The 11,834-nt window shown below is 44.9% G+C and overlaps 1 protein-coding gene and 1 non-coding gene across 2 annotated transcripts; one reads left to right on the forward strand and one right to left on the reverse strand.

Moving 5' to 3' along the window:
* Positions 1-2,678: 2,678 nt before the first annotated feature.
* LOC106632516 (double C2-like domain-containing protein beta) lies at positions 2,679-8,829 on the reverse strand. The gene is made up of 4 exons (XM_014330424.2): positions 7,461-8,829; positions 4,999-5,080; positions 3,756-3,852; positions 2,679-3,385 (listed from the first exon to the last, which is right to left on the reverse strand). The coding sequence occupies exons 1-4, from the start codon at positions 7,496-7,498 to the stop codon at positions 3,249-3,251; spliced, it is 354 nt and encodes a 117-aa protein (XP_014185910.1). The 5' UTR covers positions 7,499-8,829; the 3' UTR covers positions 2,679-3,248.
* A 1,743-nt stretch (positions 8,830-10,572) lies between these two features.
* trnai-uau lies at positions 10,573-10,666 on the forward strand. The gene is made up of 2 exons: positions 10,573-10,610; positions 10,631-10,666. It is a non-coding gene; the product is annotated as a tRNA-Ile (tRNA).
* Positions 10,667-11,834: the final 1,168 nt, after the last annotated feature.

The raw sequence follows: 11,834 nt of genomic DNA on the forward strand, positions 1-11,834 counted from the left end.
GCTGGACGCGGGCCCGTCTATTCCAACTCGTTTCACTCATTCAATAACTTTATTTGCTGTATCTGTCGTCTTGGTTGGAAAGTTGTTCCAAAAAATAAAAGTTGTGTTAATATTGGAGACATCAACGTCTGCTTCACTCGCTTCTTGAACTTTGAGGCGATAATTCACTGTCATAGGCCTGAACCTCATGCTCTAAAGTCTATTTCTGATCCCAGCTAGCTAACTCATCAGCTTCAAGTCAAGAGCTGTGTCCCAAAACGTCGGCTGCAATCTCCTGAGGCCGCATTTGTAGACCGATTACGTCACAGCAACGCAATGAAGGCTGTCCAAATTCGTAGACTCCTCCGAATGCGGCCGACAAATGCGTCCTCCTTTTCTCCAGATTTGAAGGATGGGTCGTGTGTGTCCTTCATGGTCCACCTTATCCCAGAATTCATTGCGCAGCCCAGTCAATTCCAGTTTCCAACAATGGTGGCAGCTACTAAGTTTTAATATTTCTCTTATTTCTCTTTCTGGGTCACAAATTAAAGCTTTAACATATTTTCAGGTGAGAATGTAGCTGTGTAAACCTCAAATATCTGTTCGTTTCATCAAGACATCGCATATTTGCAAAAGTGCTCTCACGTTTTCAGAGACGTCTGTTACCCACCAGCTCGATCGCTGACCGGGAGCTCGAGGGTCACTGGAGCCGACAAGAGCAGCGAACTCCCAGCTTCATCGTTTTCAGACCCCCTGTGATCTTTCGTTACTCGGGTTAAACATGATATATACGTCACTCGGATAACCTAAAAATGTAATTGTTTGGCTTTTTTCAGTGTTTTATTTGTTCCTGAGTAAATCGGTTTGGCTGAGATCAAAGTTATTAGATTAGATAAAATAAAACTTTATTAATCCCCCAGGTGGGTTCCTCCGGGATTTTCACACAGCTGAATAAACGACCAACTATCCAGCAGTCCCAGTGACATGTAAGCGTCCACGTGATTAATCACTCGTGAGTGCAGACAGAGTAATCGAGGGCGTTACCTCCATGTCTGCACAGGGAGGGGAACTTGCATTCTTTGTCATGGCCACAGAAAAGGACCCTCGCCTCCCTTCCTGCTGAGTTTATGTGTCAGTCATTAGTTTCAGGTAAAGTTAAATAAAACCATAAACTTATTTTTAACGTATCTGTATATATGTGAGAGAATAAAACTGCAATAGATCCCCTTTAAGACTGGTGGTCACTGCTGTGGATGGAGTCCTCGCTGACGCACATGCTTGAGTCACCACAGAGTAATACATATGAACAAAAACTTTTACCAGAGATTATTTTAAAATGCAGTTAGGATGATATTTGCACGGTGCTCCGCAAAATAAAGCTTTGCATCCAAACTCCATCAAAAGTGTTTCTGGCCCCAAACCACAGCTACAGTAAGGAAAAGCGCCCCGTCAAGTCTTTTTCCCCAACAACACACTTGAAAAAGCTACCCACTGATTTAAACAGGTCTCATTACCACAGACGTAATGTTACACTGGAGGCGTAACTGAACTGAAGTTACATTCGTCATCATTTTCAACCAGTTTTTACCAACAAAACTAAACCAAATGATCCACGACAGCGAACAGAAACCCCACGTCCTCCGTGTGACAGCTGAAACTCAACAAAACGACGGCATCATCCAAAGGGCAGGAAGGTTTTGACCTCCCTGAACCCATGAGTTAAAACACCACCAACTGTAAGACTCCACTTTACACCAGCAAACGTAAAGCTTCACGTTGTCCATATTTTGATATGTTTCATCTTTAAATGGGTTCAGCTTCCTCTCCACACGTTACTCCACGATGCCGAAGCACATCGAGCAGAAATATTCCGTTTGTCAAAGCGCCGACTGTCACATAAGACTTTCAGTTCAGACACGTTATGGATGCTAGGTCGGTTAAAACTGAAATGAAATTTGGACGTTTTGTGCAGGAGCAGTGGGAAATCATTCAGAGCGCCTCCTGCTGAACTGCCGACATGTTGTGTCAAATGGGATTAACAGGAAGTGGATCAGCTCAGCTGTTCTTTGCTACAAGTCCATCAGCTTTTTAGCTAGCTAACGTTAGCGCTCAGTTTCTCCCAAAAGCTCTTTTAGCTGTTAGCTATAGTGCAACACAAGACACGTCCATGCATGTTTCTCACAGTCTGGATTATACGTACATGTAAACCTGGCACAGCATGCTGTGTAAGTACTGCAGGACTGAACTGTGCTCGAGCAAAGGAACAACAGTTCAGTGTAAACAGAGAACAGAGATTTTCTGACTGCTTGACTTTCTCGTTTTTACTTTTTAAAAGAGCACCAGACACGTAATGCACAGGAAAATAACATGCAAATCCATTTCAGCCTTAAATTCCACACATTTTCTCTTAACTTTGATGAGTTCCTATGATGGCGAATTAGGCCAGGAGAGGGCAAAAATCACAACTAAGGGGCTCGGCAGAGGAGTGAGATTATGAGGGAAAAAATGGCAAATTTACGAGAGAAAATATAAAATTACTAAAGAAAAACAGCAAAAAAATATGAGAAAAATTGTATATTTACTAGAATTTAAACTTCTCCAAAAAAAGGAAAATTCAAGAGGAAACAGAGAAAATGTATGAATAAGAATGAAAAAAAAACCCAAAGACAAAAGTCTTTTGATGTGAAAATATAAGAAAACCAAACAAACTAAAAAGAAACAAATACACAAATTTTATGAAAAATGGGCAGATTTACAAAAAAATTAAGTAAAATTTAAAACAAGGTTCATGAAAAGCTGCCAAAACATGTCAAAGATAATATTATTGTTTACAAAATGTTCATTTTTTGTGGCAAATTTATAACTTTTCTCAAAATGTTTGAGGTTTTTGTTTTAATTGAATTGTAATGCCTCTTCCAGCCCCTTAGTTTCTGTAAATGTTGTTTGCCACATCGCGTCACCGGAGAGTTCCACCCTTCATGAGTCGGGAGATTGACCCTGTTTTTTGATGCTGAATGCAGATGTGACGCTGCTGATGGACCCAACGGCCTTTTTGCTCCAGATGACTTACAGATCAATAATGAAGGCACACCACCATGCTGCTCCGGCCTCGCCCTGCTCTCATGGTGGCTCATATTATAATACACTCGTCCATTAAGTTACCGCTGTTTCCTGTGCTGAAGTCGCTCACGTCTGTGCTGTAAAAACCCCGAGAATCTCTGTGAACATCGACAGCGACTGTCTGCATGCGTGGACGCCGCTGCTCGGGGTTAGTCGTGGCTGAGGGTTCGCGGCAGCTCGTTGGTCAGGATGTGCCACCGCTCCACCCTTTGGCCCTTGTTCTTCAGGCAGTCGGTCCAGTGACGGAGGGCGTCGCCCTGGGACTTGGCGCTCAGACAGACACCACCTGAACAACAGGAAGGAAGCACAGGAAGACTTCCTGCAGTTAGCGTAACAGCCTCGCCTCAGGTGTCCTCTCTGGCTGTTTGAGGACAAACATGAGAATACTAACAGAGTAGGAACCGTTTATGAAAACGGAAGAATTAAGTCAGTAATCCAGATGGTAATTGTGATAAATATGCAGTGATAAGCTTAAACACACTAATCTCAGCATGTGTTAGACTAATGAATATTTACAGCAGTTTTTCACAGCTGAGCCAGAGGACGATGTTAAACTTACTGAGACACTCCACGCAAGTACAAAACACATTTCTGACAACTTCCCAAGAAGCTGCAGGGTTCAGGCGAGTGGTGGATGGGGCTGATCGCTCGCTCACCTATGAAGTCGTTGGAGCGGCCCAGGTCGTAGTCCCACACTGTGACCTCCAGAGTCTTGTTGGCCAGCTCTGACAGGGAGATCTCATAGAAGAACTCCTGCAGTGAACACAGAAACAAGAGGAAGAGATGCAGGGATGGAGTGCATACGGGGCTGAGAGGTGGTCCTCCACGCTGGGTGGACCTGCAGCTCAGATGAGGCAACCAGACCCTCCAACCCCATCAGGAAGCTAAAATTCACTGATTGGTCAGATCCACCGATCCTAATGTTACAGATCCTCCTCGCTTTGACCCATCGAGAACTCTGCGGACTTCTGAAGGTGTTCTCTGCCCTCCATGGATCGGCCTCATTTTCCCAGCAGACCCTACAGTTCCTCAGTCGGATCGAGATCTTGGGACCAAGGCCAAGTCAACACCTCAAACTAGTTTTCTGACCTGTTCTCATCTCTCGGTGTTGAAAAGTCGTCTTTGTGGCGTTGTTCAGACCAGTCTGTCACTCCCACCTTGTCTTTGTCGAGAAGGTGAACCCGGGGTACATCTGGAACTTGGTAGAGAGACCTTGTTTGGCTTTGAAGTGCTTCAGGAGGAACTGGAAGACAATGCTGCTGGAAAATGATGTCTTATTCATCTCTCCCATGACCTCCCTGAGCCTGGTTCTGCTGAAGGTTTCTTCCTGTTAAAACCTGTTAAAAGGGAGTTTTTCCTTCCCACTGTCACCAAGTACTTGCTCACAGGGCTTTGTGTGATTGTTAATGTTATTGATTCTCTGTAATATTGCAGGGTCTTTACCCTGATTAAAACCCTGATTAATTGGCCGCCACCACATGACTGGACTTTTAACACCTAAATCACATATTCTAACTTCACCAAAGTCTTCTCCTTAACAAAATGTTTCTAGCAACATCTATTGATACTTCAAAGCAATACATTTTACAGTTTCTTCCATAAAATTAGGAAATAGTGTTTGCACTTGAATTTTTTCCATCACCAGCTAGAAAAACTCATTTCAGTGCCAGCGAAGCGCAGTCGGTCTATCATCCGCCGATGTGGGAGAAACACGAGTTATTTCCTCTGAGACGAAAACAACATGCAGGAGATTCATCCTCCAGCGATGGCGTCGGCGAGCCGGACCAGATATAAATGAAACTTTAACCGCTGAGGTGAATGGAGCGAGCTTGTTAACAGCAGTGCTGTGTGAGGGCAGAGCTGCCGTTCGGCCGAGGGGAGCAGCTGCGGGGATCTTACCTCGTTAAATTCAGGGTTCAGGGTCCTTTTCATCACGGCCGTTTTGTGCTTGGATTTCTTCTCTATGTCGGGCTTCAGGTATCTGACAGCAGAAGCAGAAAAGGAGGAGAAACATCAATATGTGTGTCTGCAGAAACTATTAATATACAGAAATATCTGCAGAGTTTCAGTGGAAAAGTCCTGTGAATGCTGAGGAAGGGGATAATAAATAAATAAAGACTGAATTCAGCTAATTAAACAGATCCGTTCAGTTACTCTGTTTGGGAGTTTCATATCATATCAGTGACTTGGAGAGGAGGTGAATGTTTCCGTTGTGTGTGGTTGCTGTTAATAAGAAATGCATTAATGAGAGAAAACAAAGCGATCTGAAGTCATAGACTGTAAATGAAGCTTAATTAAACGAGTGTTTGGGAGCCCGAGGCGACAGTCGCTCTGCGCAGGATGAATTTCATGCTGCTGTCTGATGAAATCCTGGAAGTCATCGTTATTGAAGCTGTAATGCAGAAATAATCGAGTCAGTTTTACAGTGCTGACTGCGAAGTGATTAACCCAAACCTAATCATGCCCCGAACTCTTAGAGCAGAGGGTAAAAGGATGCTCTGAGGGGCTGTACAGACGGAGAACAGCCAGAAGAAGGCGAGGAGAAACTGTGAGTGCGGGCAAAGCAAAAGTCGATCTTTATCGGGATGTGAACCTCCCAACCAGGACTGGTTGTTCTGGCTGCGTCTCCGTTTGTATTCAGCGAGCGTGCAACAGGAAAAAACAAAAAAACAACAACTGTCGTCCTCTTCAAAGCAAGCGTCCCTCGAGAGGAAACAAAAGCAGAGGAGAAGCTTTAAGCTCCGGCCCCCGGTGTTTCCCTGTGACAGAGCCGAGACGCCACTCGCAATGCTCTCTCCTTCACGCTAATTATCCTTCCTGCCAGGAAACAGACGCAGCTTTTAAACAATACCTGCTTCCTTGATTTGCAAAAGTTAATAAGATGGCAAAACTCCAGCTTTTAATTGTCTTTTTCAGGCAGAAGTGTCGGGTTAAGTCCTCAGTGATGGCTGCAGGGAGGAAACCGCAGAAAAAAACAAAGAAATCTTTGTTTCCATTCTGGACCAACGTGCCGACCAGCACCCCTCACCAGCCCTGCTTTTAAACAGTTACTCGGGGAGACCATTATCTTTTTGGTTAACGGCCAAAATGCTGAAACATTAACAGAAGCTTTTCCACAAAAAGGCACTTCACTGCTCAAACATGCCAAAATATCTCCAAAATATGACTTTTCTTCTTTAAATAAATATATCTGGCTGGAAATGCAAAAGTTTAGGTACAAATTAGGAATTAAAAAGCTCTCACTGATTAGAAGTAACCTCTTAGTGCCTAAAAGCAAAACACACTGAACTAAAAAATATTTTTAATGTGTCTGAATGACCTTTTGTTTCGTTATACAAAATATATTTACAGAAGAATTTTTTATAATGAGCGGCAGTTCAGATCAGTCCAAAAAGACTTTTTCTGATTCCTTTGGAGAACTCTGAGCTTTGTCTTCACTCCGATCGCTTAATCTGTAAAATTCTTCAAAAAAGTTTTACTGCTGAAGACAGCATGAACACAGGACTGCAGCGCCCCCTGCAGGTTATGGTTGGGATCTTTTTCCACCTTTGGGACATAAAAACTAACGATGAAACCTGCAGTCCCCCTAGTGTCCAGCAGAGGCAGCCGTGAGTCAGTCCTCACACCGAGCACATCTACTGCGGGTGTGGTGCCTGTTATCAGACCGGAGTTAGCAACATCCCCTAAAAACCCGAAGAGGAGAGTCCTGGCCCCTAGCCCTGCCAGTGTAGCAGAAATGATGAGGATGATGATGCAGCAGCAGCCGTTCTTCTCTGCGTGAGGAGCTTCATGTTGTTCGTGTGTAATTTACGTTGAGTAGGCTAACCACGTTATTACATTAATGCATGTAAGGTGAACTAGCAAACATCATCATAGCTACATGCGGCTGTCTTCTTGTTTGATGGCAGATGCTCCCTTCACCCTGGCCAAAAAGGCTAAAATGACCAAAGAAAAAGTGGGAAACAGTTGAACATGAGAGGTTTTTGGACAAAGTTTGTTTTTTCCATTGTTTAAGCACTGCTTCCAGCCAAGAGTGATACCATATATGCCCCATAGCTGCAGAAAAGGCTAACATTGTTATCTTTTTACAAAGAAACAGCTGAACATGAGAGGTTTTTGGACCAATTTTGTGTTCTTCATTCTTTAAGCACCGGCACCGTTTCAAAAGTACCGGTTTGGTACCAGTATCGGATAAAACCTAAACGATACCCATCCCTATTCACAGCTGAAACAAACAGCCTGATACGCAAACTGATTGGTCTAAATCAGACCCATCCACAGCCAATGAACAGCGCCGTTCATGATTTCAAAGGAAAATGAATTTAGTCTTGGACTCACACACACACACGTGGGGCTCTTACATTTTCACGTAGGGGTCGGAGAATCCGTTAACATCCATGGCTGCCAAGTGGGCGCAGCGCTTCACGCCCACACAGAGACCCCCGTTGCGAGGGCCTTCACCTCCACCTTCTACGGCTTTATCCTCCAGACTGACCGGAGGCAGGAACTGAAGGGAGAGGAGAAGACGACCTCGCTCCTCCAGGCTGTGCAGCTGCTCGTTCTCCCACTGCGGACAAGATTACACCGTTATCAGGGAAGTCGTGTCAGGTGCGTCACGTGACAGCTCAGGTTCGCCTGGGATGGTTTTCACGTGTGCAGAGGACGATGAAGATGGAACTAACTCATCATCAAGCTGTTTTCTCACAGCACAGGAAGTCTTTCTGCAATCACAGCCACCTGGTGGCCTTCAGGTAGAAGCAGGGTTTAAGGCATTTACGCTTCATTTTAACGTCCATGGTTTAAATCCTTTACCCCAGCAAGCAGTAACGTTCAGGGAACCTTTGGGGAACGTTCCCTGAAGATCCTCTGGGTTTTTTCATCGGGTTAAACAAATGAAAGTTTTAGGGTTGTAAATGTAATAAATACAAAAGCAACGAATGTGCAACTGGACATGTAGATTTGAACTCCGCACCGGGCGTTCATCACACCATTGCCAGCTGCCATTAAACCCCAGAGAAGAAGAGTCTCCCAGCCTTGTTTTCACCAGGATTATGTGGAGGAGGCGTTTTTCCACACTGAGCTGATTCTGCAGTGTAAACGTACAGCAGGCGAAACTGTTTTTTAATAATGATCTCTCACTGTGATGATGTCACCCTCTGACCTGGTTATGTCTTCATAATATAACAAATTATATTTATATACCCATCTCAAAGCTCCCTTTTCTATCTAAAGTTTTGGAGAAAGTGGTCTATCTACAGTTGCAGGCACACCTCGATTTTAAGCACTTTGTGCAGCATAGACTGTTGGAAATGTGCTATATAAATAAATTTGACCTTGACCTTGACCCTATATTAATTATTATATTATTATAGTTATTAACTGCAGACCTGTAAGCAAAGAGCTGAAGCTCTTCATCATCCGTGTCGGAACAGCTGGGAACATTTCCCTTTATTTTCCTGTCAGTGGGGAAAATATGGAATTGCGAGCTGTTATCAGGGCTCGCTTTAAATCTTTATGCTTTCTACATGCTGACAGCACACAACAATCACAGTTTCTACGTTTTAAGGCCTTTTTATCATTTTTCCACCAATAAATCAGGACGTTGACCTCAGTGGATGGAAGGAATTTTAATGATTGTTAACATGAGCTCGCTCAACACGCCACAGAGTTTTATCAGAATTCATAATTCATGAAAATGTTTTCGAGCTATCGCCTTTGCAGACAGAGACACACACACACACACACACACACACACACACACACACACACACACAGACGCATATCATCTCATTGCAGAGGTATATGAGCTACAGCGTGTGGAGTCACATTAAGCTGGTGGTCTTTCCTGCACAGTCTCCGTGCCTGAGGAGAAAAACACTGACCCTTCATAAACATATGTACTGTATGTAAAACTTAACCATGAAATAAACTTCAGCAGAGGTTTCTCTGAGCTATAGTCTCAATTTATGCTGGACATTGCTGCTCTGTAACTGACAGCTTACATTACAACAGCCTGTGAAACCATGTTTGTGATTCTGTGCCAAATCACAACAACACAGAAAAACCCAACAATCATATGACCCCCTATGAGCAGCACTTTGGCAACAGTGGGAAGGAAAAACTCCCTTTTAACAGGAAGAAACCTCCGGCAGAACCAGGCTCAGGGAGGGGCGGGGCCATCTGCTGTGATTGGTTGGGGTGAGAGAAGGAAGACAGGATAAAGACATGCTGTGGAAGAGAGACAGAGGTTAATAACAGATATGATTCAATGCAGAGAGGTCTGTTAACACACAGTGAGTGAAGAAGAAACACCCAGTGCATCATGGGAATCCCCGGCAGCCTACGTCTATTAAAGCATAACTAAGGGAGGATTCAGGGTCACCTGGTCCAGCCCTAACTATATGCTTTAGCAAAAAGGAAAGTTTTAAGCCTAATCTTGAAAGTAGAGATAGTGTCTGTCTCCTGAATCCAAACTGGAAGCTGGTTCCACAGAAGAGGGGCCTGAAAACTGAAGGCTCTGCCTCCCATTCTACTTTTAAATACTCTAGGAACAACAAGTAGGCCTGCAGAGCGAGAGCGAAGTGCTCTAATAGGGTGATATGGTCCTACAAGGTCATTAAGATAAGATGGGGCCTGATTATTTAAGACCTTGTATGTGAGGAGCAGGATTTTGAATTCTGGATTTAACAGGAAGCCAAAACAGGAGAAATCTGCTCTCTCTTTCTAGTCCCTGTCAGGACTCTTGCTGCAGAAAGAAGTTGAAGACTTGAGGAAAGTTGCCTGATGTGAATCTAACATCAGACGCTTTGGATTAATTTCCCTTCGGAGCTTCAGTTTCTCCTGCTTCAGCTGCTTTGATGGTTTCGCTTCAGGTGTTTCAGAGTTCATATTGCAGACCGGCTCCCACAGGTGAGAACGCTCTTGAACCGGGAACCAGAGAGTCGCTGTGACATGGAAGCCCTGTGTGTTCTCTTTGAGTGTGAGGCTGGCAGATTTATAATGGCCGCGTCTACAAAGAGCTCTGTTCATTATTTCCACAGAAGAGGCCGCGCTGTGAGGCAGGAATGCTGTTTTTGGCCTGACAGGTGAGGATTTCACATCTGTCACAGTTCCCTGCGTGTCAATGAAAGCAAAGAGTGGCAGTGATCCAGAGTCCAGTACCCATGTGACCTGTGGGAGTGGGCACAGGCAGCGCTGTCAGGTCTGTCTGCTGTGAAGCACTTTGGTCCACGAGCTCTGAATGCTGACGCGTTATTGCAGTTTTGTCTCTGTCCTTCGCCACAGCAGCTTTTAAACCATCCGCTGTGATCGAAGTGCAGACACGCAGCTTTAATCCAAGGGCTTTATCCAAAGTGTGGCATTAAAATTCGACTTATTCAGACATTTTTATGCACAGTCCCACAGCATCAGAGGCTCAAACGCCATCAGATGATCGCCTGACAGACAGTTTCAGGTCAGCCCAGTGCAGCTGATGCTCCAGTGGCGCAATCGGTCAGCGCGCGGTACTTATACGACAGTATTCAGCAGAGCGATGCCGAGGTTGTGAGTTCGAGCCTCACCTGGAGCACCGGTTTTACTCTCAGCCTGAACCAGCAGGTGAAGAAGGCTGAGTCTTAGGAGGCCATGCGGGGGTGGGGAACTGCAGGTCCTGCAGGGTTTAGATCTCACCCTGGGTCAACACACCTGAATCTAATGATTAGTTCATTACCAGCTTCTGGAGAACATCAAGACATTTAAAACAGCTGTGTTGGATCAAGGACACGTCTAAAACCTGCAGGACACCGGCCTTTGAGGCCTGCAGTTGGACGCCCCTGGTTTAAAGGTTGGTGGTTTGATCCTTGGCTTCTCTGGACTGTGGGCCAAGATGTATGCAACAAGGGTGCAGATGGTTCCCTCTGCAGGACTTCAGGTGTAATTATTTTGCCACAGATCCACCTCCTCTGAACTTTCACCTTCCTCCTCCTAACATCTGACCCTCCTCCACCTCATCCCTGCTCCTGTAGTCCTGCTGTCCTCTACAGAGGCCACAGTTTTATCCTGAAAGGGTTGAAATTACTGCACATTTCTGAAACCTTACTAAAACGTAAGTCCAAGATTCTCATATTAAAGAAACAAATAGATTTTTGTTTCTTTAAAATGTTCCCACAGATGGAGGAGATCAAACAGACACGTCTCCACAGCGATGGCGTTCGTTAAAACTCGTCTCACAGCAGGTCTTCGATTTGATCTCTCTGATCACGGCACAGCAGAAGGTACGAAGATCGATAGTTTAATCCTCCGTCTCTGCCTCGCCCTTCTCCCGGGGGGAGCTTTCCTGTCTCCGTCAGATGCCACGGGTTCACTCCATCACCCGTTCTCATTACAGCCCTACTGAGCGCGCTCAGTTTATCACCTGGACCTTGGCCTAATTCACACTTCGACCTTTCACTGCGCTTTAAAAAGACAAAAGCTTCAGTTTGGAACTCTGTGAAGGGAAAATGAAAGGGCAGAGATTTTATTTAAGCCGTGTACTAACCGCCTCCTACGGTCTGAGTTGGTATTCAGCTCCAGCGAGCTCACTTTCCACCATTTGACACGAAGAGCTGCAGCTAAAAAAAGGAAAACAGGTCGGGAATGAGCAGATCGATGGCTTTTACTGGGAACCAGCAGGGCCTGGCAGGATTTCTCTCCCGCCCACCAAACAGAGGGAGATGCACTTTGTAAACACTCCCAGCTGAAATCAGAGTCTACAAAGT

The sequence above is a fragment of the Haplochromis burtoni genome, unplaced genomic scaffold (assembly GCF_018398535.1).
Source record: "Haplochromis burtoni strain Fernald_Lab_line unplaced genomic scaffold, NCSU_Asbu1 Contig_400, whole genome shotgun sequence".
Classification (NCBI taxonomy): domain Eukaryota; kingdom Metazoa; phylum Chordata; class Actinopteri; order Cichliformes; family Cichlidae; genus Haplochromis; species Haplochromis burtoni.

Bases quoted from the DNA above. Each gene is read 5' to 3' on its own strand.
- LOC106632516 (XM_014330424.2), bottom strand. From the start codon at position 7,498: ATGGATGTTAACGGATTCTCCGACCCCTACGTGAAAAT. The intron at 3,853-4,998 runs GTAAGATCCCCG...TGTTCACTGCAG, and splicing joins TGAACCCTGAATTTAACGAG to GAGTTCTTCTATGAGATCTC. The intron at 3,386-3,755 runs GTGAGCGAGCGA...CCTGTTGTTCAG, and splicing joins CCGCTCCAACGACTTCATAG to GTGGTGTCTGTCTGAGCGCC.